Here is a 17,512-nt window from a genome sequence, read left to right as displayed (position 1 = left end):
GTTTGTGTTTGTGTTTGTGTTTGGAGACAGGGTCTTACTATGTAGGTCTGGCTGTCTTGGAAGTCATAATGTAGATGAGGCTGGCCACCAACTCACAGAGATTTGCCTGGCTATGCTTCCCAAGTGTTGGGATTAAAAACATGCCCCACCTTTCTGGCATGGTTTGATTTCTAATTACTGATGGCTAGGCTATTTGCTATGGTGTACCGGTGGAGGTCAGAGGAAATCATTCAGGTGACTGTTCTCCACCTGGCTTCCTGAAATCAAATTGGGGTCTTCAGTCTTGGAGCAAGTGCATTTAACTGTGAAGCCTTCTTGATGTCACTGGGTAAGGGAGAGCTTAAAGCCCCTTTGACACACTGAGGTTTCTACTGGTTTTTTCAAGAAAGACACCAGTGTTTTCTGCATGGAATTTGGTGTTGTTATTTGACAGATTCTAACTTTATGGAGAAAGCTGACCTGTGAGCTCTACCTGAGTTTTCATTTGGAGTGCTAAGACCACAGGCCGAGATTGTTCAGGTGTTTTAATAAGACTCCCCTGACTACCTTCCACCCCCAGTCAGGGTCTCATGTTGCAGTGTATTAGATCCCATTGTGATCCCGGAGATTGTGAACTGGAAAAACATGTCTTTTCTTTGGTGTAGTTGAGCCCTAATATACACATTTCATCCAAATTTGGAAGATGGACGTGTTTCATTTTGAAGAGTAGGGACAACTAGAATATGTGCATCATGCTATCGATACATTTTTGGGATTTTAATGGACAACTACTTTAAGTTCTCAGAGAAGGCTGATTCTGTAATTACACTTTTATTAGAATTTATGCCTATTAAGGGGATACCTGTAAAATTAGGACTGACAGTGCTTCAGTATATGTCTCTAGTAACATGAAACAGCTTTTTGTGTTTTACAACCAAAAGTATACTATAGGCATACCACACAATTCTACAGGACAAGTGGCCAATACACAGAAAGGGTAATACAGACCTCCAAAGATAGATTATACAGTGCTTTATCAATTAAAAAATTTTTTTTGTCTTTGAAGACATGGTTTCTCTGTGTAGTCTTGCTGACTGAGACTCACTTTATAGACCAGGCTGGCCTTGAACTCATAGCAATCTACCTGCCTCTGCTTCCTGAATGCTGGGATTAAAGGCATGTGCAACCACACCCAGGATATTTTAAAATGCTAATGGAAAAGTATCAACAACTCGAGAAAGACATTGGATAATAGGGAAAAAAAAAGCCCTGCTGAACTATTTCAGCCTGTATAATGTAAAGATCTGCTGACCTCAGAAGGGAAAGCAGGTTGTGTGTTACTTTGTGTAAGAGGCTTTGTCTTTGTTTCCACAGGAAAAGAAAAGCCATGTATCTCCTAAAGAGAGGTAATAGGGTAATAGCTCACCAGACAGTTTTATCATTCAGTTCAAAGTAACATATAAGACTGGTTTTCCTCTTAATAAAAGAAGACTTTTCTTTTGTTGTCATTGTTTGTTTATTTGGTTGGTTTGTTTTTTCCAAGATAGGGTCTCTCTGAACTTACCAACACTTTTCTTTTCACACTAAGAATCACATGCTACAAAGCATGGTGATGTAAGTTTGGTCCTGAGGACACATATTTTGGAAGAAGGGAACACTTTCCCACATATTATTTGACTTTTGTGTGTTTGTGTTTGTGTTTGGAGACAGAGCCTTACTATGTAGGTCTGGCTGTCTTGGAAGCCACAATGTTGATGAGCCTGGCCACCAACTCATAGAGATTTGCCTGGCTATGCTTCCCGAGTCTTGGGATTAAAACATGCACCAACTTTCTGGCATGGTTTGATTTCTAATTACTGGTGGCTAGGCTATTTGCCATGGTGTACCAGTGGAGGTCAGAGGAAATCATTCAGGTGATTGTTCTCCACCTGGGTTCCTGAAATCAAATTGGGTTCTTCAGTCTTGGAGCAAGTGCATTTAACTGTGAAGCCTTCTTGATGTCACTGGGTAAGGGAGAGCTAAAAGCCCCTTTGACACACTGAAGTTTCTACTGTTTTTTTCAAGAAAGGCACCAGTGTTTTCTGCATGGAATTTGGTGTTGTTATTTGACAGATTCTAACTGTATGGAGAAAGCTGACCTGTGAGCTCTACCCGAGTTTTCATTTGGAGTGCTAAGACCACAGGCCGAGATTGTTCAGGTGTTTTAATAAGACTCCCCTGCCTACCCTCCACCCCCAGTCAGGGTCTCATGTTGCAGTGTATTAGATCCCATTGTGATCCCGGAGATTGTGAACTGTAAAAACATGTCTTTTCTTTGGTGTAGTTGAGCCCTAACATACACATTTAATCCAAATTTGGAAGAGTGGGGACAACTAGAGCATGTGCTTCATGCTATAGGTACATATTTGGGATTTTAATGGGCAACTACTTTAAGTTCAGAGAAGGCTGATTCTGTAATTACATCTCTAGTAACAGGAAACAGCTTTTTGCATCTTATAACTAAAAGCATATTATAGGTATACCACACGTTCCTACAGGACAAGTGGTCAATAAACAGAGAGGGTAATATGCTTTTTTTTTTTTTTTTTTTTTTTTTTTTGTCTTTTGGTTTTTTGAGACACGGTTTCTCTGTGTAGCCTTGGCCATCCGAGACTCGCTTTATACACCAGTCTGGCCTTGAACTCACAGCAATCCACCTGCCTCTCCTTCCTGTGTGCTGGGATTAAAGGCATGTGCAATCACACCCAGCAATTTCTAAAATGCTAATGAAAGAGGAACAATAGCTCCAGAAAGACATTGGATAATACGAAACAACCATAACAACAACAAAAACCCTGCTGAAATAATTCAGTCTGTATATTTTAAAGATCTGTTCACCTCAAAAGGGAAAGCAGGTTGTGTGTTACTTTCTGTAAGAGGCTTAGTCTAGTTTCCACAGGAAAAGAAAAGCCATAGTTCTCCTAAAGAGAGGTAATAGGGTAAGAGCGCACCAGATAGTTTAATCATTCAGTTCAAAGTAACATATAAGTCTGGTTTTCTTCTTTAAAAAAAAAAAAAGGAGACTTCTCTTTTGTTGTGGTTGGTTCTTGGTTGGTTGGTTGGTTGGTTGGTTGGTTGGTTGGTTGGTTTGTTGGTTGGTTCATTGGTTGGTTTGGTGTTTCCAAAACAGGGTCTCTCCTTGTAGTCTTGACTGCCTCCAACTTGCTTTGTAGACCAGGCTGGCCTCTAACTCACAGATTCTGCCTTCCTCTGCCTCCCAAGTGATAGGATTAAAGTGTTTGTGTGTGTGTGTGTGTGTGTGTGTGTGTGTGTGTGTGTGTGTGTGTGTGACTATGCCTGGCAAAAAGAAGAGATTTATTGTTTGGTATTAAAAACACACTTAAGAGATTTGAAGCAGGGCACAATGGTGCACACCTGTAATCCCAGCTCTCAGTTTGCAGATGTGAGGGGATCTCTATGAGTTCAAAGAAAGCCTGCTCTACCAAGCAAATCTCATAAAATCAAGGCTACATACACAGAGAGAACTTTTGTTGAGAAATGAGAGGGAGGGGTTTGAAGTGTTTTATGTAAGTTTAGAGGGCTGTTACAGTTCGAACTTCTTTCCTAAATCTCTACAGATTTGAGTGGTTGGAGCTAAGACAAAAAATTAGAGCAGGGCAGTGACAGGCCATGTCTTTAATCCTAGCAGACACAGACAGATCCCTACAATTTAGTAGTTTTCTAATCGTACAGATACAAGGAAGAGGGCTTTGGTTGTTCCCACCTTTAATCCCAACACTTGGGAAGCATCTGTCTTTAATCCTGTGGTTAACTTTAGTAAATCCTGTGTTAGAGGAAAGGGTGTGTTAGGGCTCAACCATGCCAAACAAAAGACAGATAATCTCAGGATCACATTGGAATCAAATACAGTTTTTTATAGTTCACAATCTCAGGTATCACATTGGGATCAAATATGTTGCAACAGTCCCACTGTATGGCTCTGGCTGCCCTGGAAAATGCTGTCTGTAGAGCTGCCTGGGCCAGACCCCAAAGAGATCTATTATGCCCAGATAAAGAAAATTGTTTCTCATTGTGTGGATCAGCCTCAGAGATTAATTAATCCATTGTGTGGATTAAACTCAGAGATCCTGCCGTTGTTTATGGAGATCAAAGGTGTGCAAGACATGCTGGCATTATACAGATGTACTAACAAAACTCTTTTTGTTTGATTTTTATCATATCATGCTTTCCTGTTTTTCACACTTTGAGAGAAAGTATCCATCTTGATCATGATGTTTTGAAACTCCCTGCTCAAGACATGGTTCCATTAAACTTCTTGATATGTAGAACCACAAATACCTACCACCCACCTCAACCTTCTCACATCTGAGACATATCCATGTGGAATTTGTGTATGTTTTCTGTTTCATTTTTATTTTATTGTTGTTGTTTTGGGACAACAATCTCACTATTTATCCATAACAGAAAGCCCACACTGAAAGAAATATAATACAGACACCAAAATCACAAACACAAATATAGCATATATAAATAATTTTACCTGGATACACATACAAAATGGGTCAACCTTGTACCAATGGAAACTTGACTTTCCTTTAGTTATTGGCTTTGTTTTTGTGTTCATTTCTTGCTTTTTCCAGACAGGGTTTTTCTGTGTGTGTCCCTGGATGTCCTGGAACTTGCTTTGTAGGCTAGGCTGTTTTTGAACTCACAGAGATGTGACTGCCTTTCTCTCTCAATTGCTGGCATTAAAGTGCCACCATGTCCAGCAGAATCTTGACTTTCTTCTTCAGTGTTTTTGATTCCACACACTAAGGTTTGAGTCAATCAACCTACAGTAGGAAAACTCAATCTTAATTGGATTAAGTGGGTGGAGACTCATTGGATCAATCAGATAGGAACCTGTGGAAGGAAGGTGGGGCCATTTGGGGAGGGGCAATGTGGAAGGTGTATAAAAGGCTCAGAGGACCAGAAGATCACATTCCCTGAGCTTGGAGTTGCTGCCTGACCCTGCTAGGTATAGGAGTTCATATCAGGTAAGTCACTCGCCTCCATCAGGAGGCTTCTTGCATGTTGAGCTAGACTTCTCACCATCAAGATCCAGTTACAATTCCAATTTAGAATTTTTAATGTGTGTATACTTGGCTTTAATGAGAAATTGTCATTATATGGGAGTGTACATGTTAGTTTCTTTGTTCTCTTGAGTTTTCAGAGACAGGGTTTCAACTAAGCAAGGCTGGCCTTGAACTCTAGATCCTTCTGGCTCTGCCCAGGTTTCTATGCTCATTTTAGAATTTCAGTTAGGATCTTTTTTCTAATTTAATCCTTTTACAGTATCTTAAATCACGTTTCACAGAGTATGGTTTTTCAGTTGTGGGAACTCAAATTTTCTCTTAATTGTAGCCTACAATTTTGGGGATGGCTTTATGCCAGAGCCACAAGTCACAGCTGATCATGAAACCAAGGAAGCAGGAATGGAGTTACTTCAGCCTTGACTGCTTATTCAATATTGTCTAAGATCTCCCTCTCTCTCTCTCTCTCTCTCTCTCTCTCTCTCTCTCTCTCTCTCTCTCTGCTCTCTCTCTCTCTGTCTCTGTCTGTCTGTCTGTCTGTCTGTCTCTCTCTCTCTCTCTCTCTCTCTCTCTCTCTCTCTCTCTCTCTCTCTCTCTCTCTTTCTGTCTCTCTCCCTCCTATACAAAGCAGAAGCCAGATAGCTTATACCAACCATACCTGGAAACTAAAATTAATGATCACATTCTGGCCTTGACTAGACTGCATGAAGTAACCTTGTTTCTACTTAAAGTTAAACAAAATGAAACAGATGACTTGGGAATGTGACTAAATGTTAGAACACTTGCAGTGTGGACCCATGTCACTATACAATTGTAATAAAGACATTTATAATCTTTTTTAGGGGTAATGTATTGAGAATGGTTAGTCTACTTAGTGTTGGCTGTTATGGTCTCACTTTGTAGACCAGAATGGCCTTGATCTCAAATTGATCCACCTGCCTCTGCCTTCCTGTGTGCTGGGATTAAATCACACACACCATGCCCAGCTCTCTTTTGCTTTCTTAAAACAAGGGTTTTCTGTGTGACCTTGTCTATCCTGGGCTCACTTTGTAGATCAGGCTGGCCTGAACACATATAGATCCACCTTCACTGCTTTCCAGAATGCAGGGACTACAATCATGCACTACTGTGCTCAGCTGACATAGAAATATTTTGCTTGATTTCCCCCTAACCTAGACTAGCCTGAAATAACCTATATAGATTAGATTGACCCAGAATTCTCGTGATTCTTGTACCCAAGAGCTGGGTTACTTGGTTACTGCTAGCTGGTGTAGCATTTATGCAATATTTTAAAGCCCCTGTATTAGCAATGAATGGTGTGGAAAAAGACAATCCCAATGCTCCTCTTCACACGCATGAACATGGGGAGTTGGCACAAGCATGGGTTATATATAAGATCCACTTATGATTAGAAAGTAGCCAATTTCACTCAAGACTCCTTTGTAGGCAACACCAACACAAAATGAAAAAGTTTAAAAAATAAAATCAAACAAACTTGGAATTTTGTTGTTTTGTTTTTTTGTTTTGTTTTGTTTTGTTTTGTTTTTGGTTATCATTTCTTTTTTTCTTCTGAAGCCCAATTCAACATGGGCTCCTTGTAGCTCCTTGTAGCTCCAGGACACTTTGGCTTCTTATCCAAGACTCACATTTTGCAGGTGCTATAACTTCACAGCTTGGATCCAGTTGCTTTTTGGGAAAATTGCATGTCTCACTGAGGTTTTGCATTTCAGATATGGTCTGACTGGGTGGCCAGGTGGCCTTTAGTTTATGGACATTTTACCGTATTCCCCAAATGAATACAATATAGCCCAGTGCTCCCTCACTGGTCTCTTAAAGGAACAGAAGGCAGTGCGTGCTCACGGGTGTCTTACATATTTCCTCAGTCTTCCCAGGATGTATCAGTATATTGAAAGAACAAAGCATAAAGGTTGGGCATGTCTCAGCACAGAGTACATTTTGAGGGCCTGGAAAGTTGTTCAGTGTCTTTTCCTGTACCAAGGGACTGGTCAAACTATATGTTCCTGAATAACCCTTCTGAGTAGGCATGAGATTCAGAGGAGCAGAGGTGGGTTCCTAGTTGGACAGTCCATCATTATTTTCTGCATATGTAGAATCTTACAAGAGAGAATACATGAGAAGATCGGTGGACGTTTGGCTTTGAGGTGAGCAGACTGGATGATTGGGCATTCTGAGTTTTCCACTATTGCCATAGCATGGACTCTAGTCCTTTAGAGAATATGATATGTGACAAATAGAAAATTCCATATAGTAACCTGAAACTAATGTTTCAACAGGTCCCTCTGACAGAACATCTATCAGGATGAGCGTGCACGACCCTCTCACACTCCTGCAGCTGGCCGTGCAAGGGCTGCTGAGGAATGATGCCTTGTCCATCTCTGCTCTGGACAACCTGCCTATTGAGCTCTTCCCACCACTGTTCAAGCAGGCCTTCGATGGCAGACACACCAAGATATTGAAGGCAATGGTGGCCGCCTGGCCCTTTCCCTGCCTTCCAGTGGGGGTACTGATGAATTCTCCTGAAGTGGAGACCTTGCAAGCTGTGCTGGATGGCATAGACATTCTGCTGATGAAGAAGGCTCATCCCAGGTAAGCAAGGCCCAAAGAGGTTAGAAGGTAAGACACAGGTGATATCAGGGTGAATGGAGTCGAACTGGGCAGAGTATTCTGATGTCCTAGGCTTGAAGGTCTGTGGAACTACTGCTCAAGTTGAGAGCTGATATAATGACAGTCAGGAACGGAGGACAGTTCAGAGTATATGTACCCCCAGTAGGATGAGGCTTTCCCTGTCTCTCTTTGATATGGAAGAGACCAGCCCAGAGACACTAAATGGAGGGAAGCAGAACATGTCTGAAGATGTGTCTCAGACAAATAGTCCTTTTCTGGCAGGTGTGAGGGGCTATGTTGGAACTGACTTATTGTGGTAGAAACTGCCTCCATGTTGGTTACTTGTTTACAGTATAAAATTTCACCTTTCTCCCTCACAGACGTTGCAAGCTTCAAGTGCTCGAATTAAGGAAAGTGCACCAGAATTTCTGGCATGTATGGGCTGGAAGAGAAGATGGAGCCGGGTCAGCAGAGAAAGGAAGCAAGAAGCAAGTAGTAAAACGCCTTCCTAGAAATTCCCAGAGGCAGCCTTTGAAGTTGGTCACTGACCTCAGCCTCTGCAACCAGCTGGAAGGACACCAAAAGTGCTTGTTGCAGTGGGCCCAGAAGAGAAAGGGCTCTGTGCAGATGTGCTGTCTTAAGATGCAGATCTGTGACTCCCCTGCAGAGATGGTCAGGGAAGTCCTGGACATTTTCAAGCCACACTACATTGAGGAATTGGAACTACTTATATACCACGTCCTGCCCTTCCTCGGTGGCTTTGCACCTTACCTTGGCCTGATGAGAAATCTCCGCACATTGCATCTTAGTCTCGCCTATGTGAACACGGATAGGGTACCCATAGAGAAGTGTCTTAACAAGTTCCTTACTCAGTTCTCCAAGCTCAACTGCCTCCAGCATCTCTACATGAACGGCATCAACCTTTTCACTGACCACATGAAACAGTTGTGCAGGTAAGGAAGGATGGTGAGCTGTTTCTGCCATGTCAAGAAACCTTTTCTTTTGAGCATTAGTGGGCACCTGAATTGTGCCAGTTAATAACTCATTATAGTATGTAAGTGTGTATTGTTTCCATGTGTTTATTGATTTTGTATTTTCGAACATGACTACTCTGTGTAGTGTTGGATGTCCTGGACTCGCTTTGTAGACCAGGCTGACCTCAAACTCACAGCAATTTTCCTGCCTCCTTGTGCGCAGTGCTGGCACTGAAGATGTGTACCACAACACCCAGTGATTGTTTCCTTCTTATTTGAACTCATTCTTTCAGTTCCCATTCATTTAGCAGAGTCTGAGCTGGAGTAGGAGATGGGTCCATAGCTGCATTACAAATATGTCAACTGCACAAGTGGGTCAGATACACTGAGTGATGTTTGGGTTTTCCTCTTTTTGATCCCATCTAAGATGATGAAGGGGAAAGGACAGAGCAGAGGGCCCTGAGCTGGGGAGGACCCACATCTGTGCTTCCTATTGGAGTTCTTTACACTGATCTCTGTAAACAGAAACCAGTTTTTTGCTTTGTTAATGTCGCTCTCAGCCTTTGATTTTCCTTGAAAGGAAGGATGATTTAAACGCAGGTTGGGATGTACTAGATGGAAACTGGTGACAATGGCATACAGTTTTATCAGTTCCAAGGGTTTGGCACTGATATCCTGGATACAGGTTGTCCTAGATAACAAGGAGAAGCATGACATCTGGTGGACACATGCCATGATCTTTCTGTTATCCTCCTTTCTGGCTATGCCTTCCTGGAAAGATTAGGCCAGACGTAGTTGTCTGTTTACAGAATGATGATTGGCAGTTGTAGATGTGTGATTTTCAGAAAAGAATTATTTATTATGATATATACAGTGCTCTGCCTGCATTTACACCTGCAGGCCTGAAGAGGGCATTAGATCACTTTATACATGGTATGAGCCACCACGTGGTTGCTGGGCATTGAACTTAGGACCTCTGGAAGAGCAGTCAGTGCTCTTGACCTCTGAGCCATCTCTCCAGTCCTAGATGTGTGTTCTAAATCATCACACTTTATAGTGTTATGCCCCAGAAACCAGTAATATGAGCAGACACGTACAATCTCTTTATCCAGTGCTCACATTCAGCATACGAATAGACTTACTGTGCATATGTGATGCCATATTTCCCATTGTCAACCTTACTGATATCCTCCCACACCATGAGCCAGAACTAATTTCTTCTTCTTTCCACAGATGCCTGAAGACCCAGTTTGAGTCCTTGTCTATGATCCTCTGCTGTCTCTCACAGTCAGATTTGAAATACTTGTCACGATGTCAGAGTCTCTGTCAACTGAAACACCTGGAATTCAGTGGTATTTTGTTATCCACGTCCCATCCCACAGGTCTCCGACTTCTCCTTGAGAATGTAGCAGACACTCTGCAGACCCTGGAGTTAGACAACTGCAGCCTGGAGGACTCTCACCTCAGTGTCCTGCTGCCTGCCCTGAGCCAGTGTTCTCAGCTCACTAGAGTCAATTTCTATGACAATCTCCTCTCCAGTGCTGCACTGAAGGACCTTCTGCAATGCATGGCCAATCTAAACAAGCTGAGAGTAGAGCTCTACCCTGCCCCTCTAGAGTGCTATGATCACCGTGGTCATATCCTTGTAGAAACATTTGACCAACAATGTCCTGGCCTACTGGACATACTCATGGCCAAAAGGCAGTCCAAGAAAATTGTCTTTGCTACAGCCATGTGCTTTAAATGTCATCAGCGCTGTGTCTATGACAGGAAGACCAGACTTTGTCCATGTTGGCAATGAATAGGAGAAGGTTGCTTCTGGATGATGAGAATTCACAATCAAGGAGAAGCACTTTCATCCATGGCTCCCAGAACATGTGGCTTTAGACACAGTTTGGTGTTTCAGGACATTTGAATCCATTATGAACCTGAGATGGTGAACTCAGTAAAACCTGTTTCTAGTTGTAAAGATGTTCAGCCCCAACCCAGCACCTTTAATTCAAGACCTTTTTGTTTATCATCAACAGGTGGTTATGATGTGGTCAACCCTAGCACACCTCTTTAATCCAAGAAGTTTCTGTAAAGAAGAGTGAAATAAAATGACCCCTAGGTCAAGAGGCAGAGCAAGAAACCAGCTGACAGCAATCCAGGAGAAAGGGCGGGACATTGTGAAAAGGGTACATAAGACTGAATGGAAAAGAAGAGGCTTTGGGCTTTTTATTCTTCTATCTGAGTTGAGTAGGAACATCAGCTGGGTGCTTTCTCTGTCTCTCTGAGCTAGCATGTTTACACCCCAGCATCTGGCTTCTGAGTCTTCATTGGGAAAATAGAATGTATGGGAGTTCATTTAAAAAACATCATCATGGCACTCCAAGGAGTGGCACAACCCCACAATCAAATCTCTCCTGCTAGGGAAGAACTGAGAAGCAACCAGATTTGGTAAGTGTTCTGGGAAGTATTCCAGGAGAGAGTTTGGGATGGGAAATCCCATAATAATGGGCTTTAGAACACTATAGAGAGTTCTTCTAGATGGCTTGAAAAGCATCAGAAAATAAAAAGGAAAATGGCCTAGGTAAAGATTGTCCCAACACCAGTCATGATTATTTTCATTTTGGTATTATTTTTCCTTCATCCTTAATAGCCATAATGGATTTCTGTACTTGTTCAATGATAAAGTAAATTAATAAAATATAAGTCTTAGCAGTTACATTAGAGATGCTTATGAACAAGAATAATAAAAATACTCAGACTCATAGAGAGGATTTTACACACCAGCATACCACACCATGACAGAACAAAATGAAAGTGCGTAGACCAAGATTGTTTGAATGTCAACCTCAGCTTATCCACTTACTAAACAAGACCTACCAATAGATGATAGGCACTCTAAAGTTCATAATGAAGACATGTAATCCATAGACATTAGATTTGAGGATTTTTAAGAGAGCAGGCATCTCTTTTGAATGCATTCATCTTATGTGAAACAGATTCCAAATGCATGGGTAAAGTAGAAGAGGATTACCCCCAATACTGTAAAAGTTTAGTAACAGCGATATTGGAAGCTCATTCTCCGTTGCAATAGAAATTGTGGTGGAGGAATGATGTGCAGGCAATAGGACAGTGAAACCAGATCAGAGCTGTTAATATTTCCTAGTCTGTTACAAGGTGAAGGTCTATATGCTGATTTACAAAGGCAGTTTGAATTTGATGAACACACCTTGGCAATCTGACATCTAGCAGCTTTAAATTCTTGGGATAATGGTGAAGAATCAGGAAAGAGGGCTGTGTCATTTACTAAAATTACACAAGGCCCAAAAGAGTCATTTCCTGATTTTTTTCCCAAAGACTGACTTCAGCTGTAACTACAACAATATAAGATTCAGCAGTTAGAAAATACTGATTAAATCTTTGGCTTTTTATAATCCTAATTCAGAATGCAAAAGAGGGATTAGGCCTTTAAAGACAAGGTCAGTACCAATTGAGAAATGGATTAGAGATGTAGCTGATAGAAGATCTTATGCTTATGATGCTAATCTGATAGGAGAAGTAATTTCTAAATATCTTTAAAAAATTCAATATAGCAGATGTTTCAACTGTGGAAAGCAAGGATATTTGATAAGGGATAGTAGCCAAGGGGTACATAGACACAGTTATTTAGGGTGAGAATCCAAAAAGTAGTCGCCAGCCTTCCAGAGTAGGCAAAAGTTGTGGCAAAGTCAGGCATAATGAATTCAGATCAACCAGGGACAGGTAAGGTAAACTTTGGCTGTCAGGAAACAGCAGCAGGGGCCTCCTGCAGGCCCCAACATCAAATTCAATGCCCTGTCAGCTTAGAATAAACCTATCTGCAGAGAAATTAAAAGAGTTAATGCCTTAAGCCGGGCATGGTGGCGCACGCCTTTAATCCCAGCACTCGGGAGGCAGAGGCAGGCGGATCGCTGTGAGTTCGAGGCCAGCCTGGTCTACAAAGCGAGTCCATGATGGCCAAGGCTACACAGAGAAACCCTGTCTCGAAAAACCAAAAAATAAAAAAAAAAAAAAAAAAAGAGTTAATGCCTGTCCTTAAAGGGAACATTGCTCTAGATAAATTGAAGTACATAACAGCTTCAAAAATAGTACACATTTTCAAAAGAGATTACAAAACAAATATTTTGGCAAACTGCTATAAAGGGTCAGATACCTAAGCTCAATTTAATAATGAATGTTACTGGAACTGAAGGTTTAGAAGACAGGAAAGAGACATACGAATCATGTCCCCAAAATCCTTGCATCCAGATTCTATAGATTTGAACTTCATCTCAGATAAAATAAGCCCATGGTGGGTTGAGTGTGTAGCACCAGAAGGAGAAATAGCACAATTTAAAGTATACATGGTTAATATAGCTATGAATTTATAGGGATATGTTTTGTTTCAGTAATGGAAAACAGATTAACATTCCTCCAATCTCAGAAACAGACTATAAAATAAAGAATACTTCAGAGAAAAATATTAAAAGGTATTATCAAGAACTGTGACAGACTGTCCAGGTTGCCCATAAACAGGACATGACAAGTGTTGGTCTTTCAAAGTTACCAAACATCCTACCTTTAAAATGGCTGACAAACTTGCATGGGTGGATCAAGAGTATAGTACAAGAGAAAAATTACTGGTACTAGAACAGCTGACACAGAAGCAGCTAAATGTTCAACACATTGAAGAATCTACAGCCCATGGAATTCCTCTGTCTTTGTTTTTATAGAGAAATCAGGAAAATGGAGGATGTGAACAGATTTAGGAACCATAAATTAGATGCGTCAGTCAATGGGCTCTTTACAGCCTGGATGCCATTGCCTTCTTTATTACCTAAGCTATGGCTTTTGATTGTAATTGATTTAAAAGATTGCTTTTTCCTGATCAATTTGTGTGAGCACGACAGAGAAAGGTTTGTTTTCTCATTACCCTACTTATAATAATAGTTGTTTAATATAGAGATAGCTTTGGAAAGTCTCAGCACAAGAAATGCTAAACAATCCTACCTTGTGCCAATATTTTGTACAATAACCGTTAGAAATAACTCATAAGCAGTTTCCTCAATCTAACATTTACTGTTATGTTGATGATCTCTTACAGGTTGATTCAGATGCAGATGCCTTAGGGAACAAATGGTTAATGAAATAAAGAGAATTTTACCTTGGTAGAGGATACAAATTGTCCCTGAAAAAATACCAAAGGGAGATCTATCAATTACCTAGGATTTAAGGTAGGTTTACAAAAAATTCAATCACAGAAAGTATAAATCAGGAGAGATCAATTACAACTTCTTAATTTTCCCTCTCCCTGCCCTCACTCATCCTTCTCTCTGCTCTCACTCCTCCCTCTCCCCACCCTCAGTTCCTCTCTCTCCCTGCCCTCTTCACAATCTCACCCCCTCTATTATCTCTCCCTGCCCTCACCCTTCATTTTCTCTGCCCTCACCCCTCCCTCACCCTTTCTTCTCCCCACCCTCATTCCTCCTTGTCTCTGCCTGCCCCCCAACCCTCACTGCTCCTTTTCTCCCCCCTCTCATGTCCCTCTCCCGCCACTCACTCCCTTCTCTTTGCACTCACCCTCCCCCACCCTCCCTCTTTCTATTCTCACCCCTCCATCCAGCACATTTCATGTTAAAAAGTCCTGGAGAGATGAGGCTTACAAGTAGCCTAACTGAACAAAGTAGAAAAATTATATAGCAAGCATAAAGCTAGCATCAAATTACATGTAGAGAAAATTAAAGCAATTCCACTAAAACCATGGAGAAACCAGGTTTCCCACTCCCATCGTACATGTCCAATATAGGACTTTAACTACCAACCAGAGACATAAGACAACTAATGGAAAACAAGCAAATAAAAATTCAAAGGGAAATTCAAAGTATCTCTGATTTCAGATGGTACGATTGTGTACATGAGTAACCCCAAAAATTCTACAGGAGAACTACTACAGCTGGCAAAAGTTCAGCTGGATACAAATTTAATTTTTTAAAATCACTATCCCTCCTTATAAACATGAGAAATAGGCTATGAAAGTAATTATGGAAGTGATACACTTCATAATAGCCACAAATAATATTAAGTATTTACTATTACTCTAAACAAGCAAATAAAACTTCATATGTCAGAAACTCCAAGACATTTGGGAAAAAATTGAAGAAGAAACTGTAAGTTGAAAAGCTCTCCCATGATCATAGAACAGTAGGATTTACTATAGATAACATGGCCATCTGACAAAAGGCAATCTACAGATTCAATACAATTCCCATCAAAATGTCAAAAAAGAATGTACAGAACTTGAAATAGTAATTCTAAAATTCATTTGCAAAAATACCAGCATCAATAAAACAGTCCTGAACAATTATAAAAAAAATTCTGGAGTTATCACAATTGCTAAGTTAAGCTGTATTCCAGAGCAATAGTAATAAACACTGCACGACGTTGGCATAGAAACACACTGGGCTATCAAGAGATTCAAATCAAAGGTTCAGAAAAATCCACACACTCATGGACACTTGATTATTGGAGAATGAGACAAAAACATAAAATGGAAAGTTTAAAGCATCTTCAAATTTGTACTGGTCTAACTGGATGTCTACAGGTAGAATAATGCCAATAGAACCATATTTATCACCCTGCACCAAACTCAAGTAAGAAATGGGTTTAAAAACGAAGCCTAGAAAACAAAACAAAAGAAAACAAAACAAACTAAAAACAACAACAACAAGAAAACCACACCATAAAACCAAACCCACTAAATCTATTAGAAGATCAAATGGGGAAAAGCCTTGAACTGATTTCAGAGTTCCAAGTGAAGGCAACCATCTACCTGGCTCTTAGAAGGTATCCATGGATTGTTGTCACCCTGATGTCTGAAGAATCACTTCTTCCAGTACATAGATGATCCACAGGTTGGTGCAAGGTTGGACCCTATCAATACACGGAATGAAGAACTCAGAATAGCTCTTCCTTTTTCAACAGAGTTGAATTTGGGCAGCACGTTCAGTCAAATTTTGAGGCTAATAGAGTTAGTAATATCGGGAAATGACTAAAGAATAATAAAATGTTGAAAATTTACTAGGGTCCACTGTGGGAAACAGGTGGAGCTGTAGAAATACTTCTTTAGGAGGATCCCACCAAGGAGCAGTAACAGGCTCAAGATCCAGAACTCAGAAACCAAACTGATAGCTCTAGGCAGCCACTAGTAAGACACCAGACTTAACCACACAGCTAACATTGGAGGCAAGTCTCACAAGTGATGCCTGATTCAGGGGGTTGCTCTAGACACTGCCTACAAGACTCCAAAGCTGGCTGTGATGTCACTAGAAAGAACAAAGAATGAAAATCAACATTCTTTGGGATGTGGAGGCACCTACCACCCCCAATTGGGTCCAGGATCTTAAAGTACTCCCATGCACTAGGGGGAAGTTTGAATTTTGTGAACTAATCATACACATCTTAGTTCCTTTGTGCAGAGTTCAGGGCTACCTAAATTGTCTCAGCATAATGTAGCTCACCCTGACTAGTATATTTGTATTTAAGAAATTTTACATCATGAGAAATTATAGAAAACAAATATAATTGCCCTTGAAAATACCTTCTAACAATATGCTTGCTTATTACAGAGAATAAATATACTTTTTAAAGCTACAAAACCAAGTTGGTACTATTTTGTGACAACGCTATTTACCCCAGAAAAAGCACCCAGGACAGAGCAAAGTGTGCATACCACCACAGACCTACTTGGTTAACCAACGATTTTTATTGGGTTTCTTAAGGGAATATGGGTGAGGGGTTACTTATAGAAGCATAAATCACTCAACAAGAGTTGCATCATCATAGCACTCCCCAGCATGGCTGACTTCTCACAAAAGGTGGGAACCTGGAAACACTGCTTAGCTGTGGGCAGCTTACCACACTGAGAGTGTCCTTTCCAAGTGTCTTAGTTGGTCTAAAGGTCTTCTGGGAAACTGGTATGAGGTCAGATCTTTTGAGTCTTCTTTGCAGCTGAGCTTCCTTTCATCAGAGAAAACTCTTAACCATTATTACTTATTCTGGAAAGGAGAAGCCTAGTGAATCTGGTCAGTTTCAGAAGCGTTTTGAGACCTTCTAGGGTTGTTTTCCTTCCTGCTTAAGGAGCTTGCCTCCAGCGCGATTGAAGGGTGGATTGTTACACTATCAGAGGAAACGGTTGCAGAACAGAAACCAATTCGCCAATGATTAGTACATTGCATGAGAAAATAAATCAAACCTCAGCATTTTCAATAGGATTTCATTGAGAAAAATACATTTCTCTTTTGGGCAACAATCCTATCAATAACACATACCCACCATTCCTCTCTAGAAAAGAGTAGGAAGAATTAATTTGGAGCTGGATATACAGAAGTGTAATTGTTCAGTGGGTTCAGGGACCTGAACTTCACTCATGATCATTATACAGCAAGTATTTTAACCACAGATTCATCTCTGCCCCCTTCAGCAGCCTTTTCATCTATTTTCAAATGAATGAAGATGTTTTTACAAAAGTGTTAGAAAAACGTTGAGGGACATTTTTTTCTACTGTGAATATTAACACACTGTGGCTAGTATATTTTTACCAGTGTTTTACTTTAAGGAAAATAAATTTGCTTTTCTATAGAAGTTTTGACCTTCGTATGATTGTTATTTCCCTAGGTGACAGTTTGTTCATACCTGACTTCTTCTTAACTGCACCTTGGAGTGATTTCCTGACACACAGAGAAAAAAGTTCAAATTTCCATTGATCTTACATCACTGAATAAAGTCATGACTGGCCTCCATTTGTGATAGTGAACATTAAGTTTAGAGGAAAATTTACTATTGTAGACTTGTCCGCTG

General features: G+C 40.7%; 1 protein-coding gene across 1 annotated transcript; it reads left to right on the top strand.

Annotated features, from left to right (window-relative positions):
* Window positions 1-7,371: 7,371 nt before the first annotated feature.
* Window positions 7,372-10,451, top strand: LOC127186654 (PRAME family member 12-like). The gene is made up of 3 exons (XM_051142893.1): window positions 7,372-7,658; window positions 8,057-8,629; window positions 9,884-10,451. Exons 1-3 carry the CDS (start codon window positions 7,372-7,374, stop codon window positions 10,449-10,451), a joined length of 1,428 nt encoding a protein of 475 aa, XP_050998850.1.
* Window positions 10,452-17,512: the final 7,061 nt, after the last annotated feature.

Source organism: Acomys russatus, unplaced genomic scaffold (genome assembly GCF_903995435.1).
Source record: "Acomys russatus unplaced genomic scaffold, mAcoRus1.1, whole genome shotgun sequence".
NCBI lineage: Eukaryota > Metazoa > Chordata > Mammalia > Rodentia > Muridae > Acomys > Acomys russatus.
Note: the sequence above shows the minus strand (reverse complement) of the source record. Positions and strands in the feature narration are given on the sequence as shown.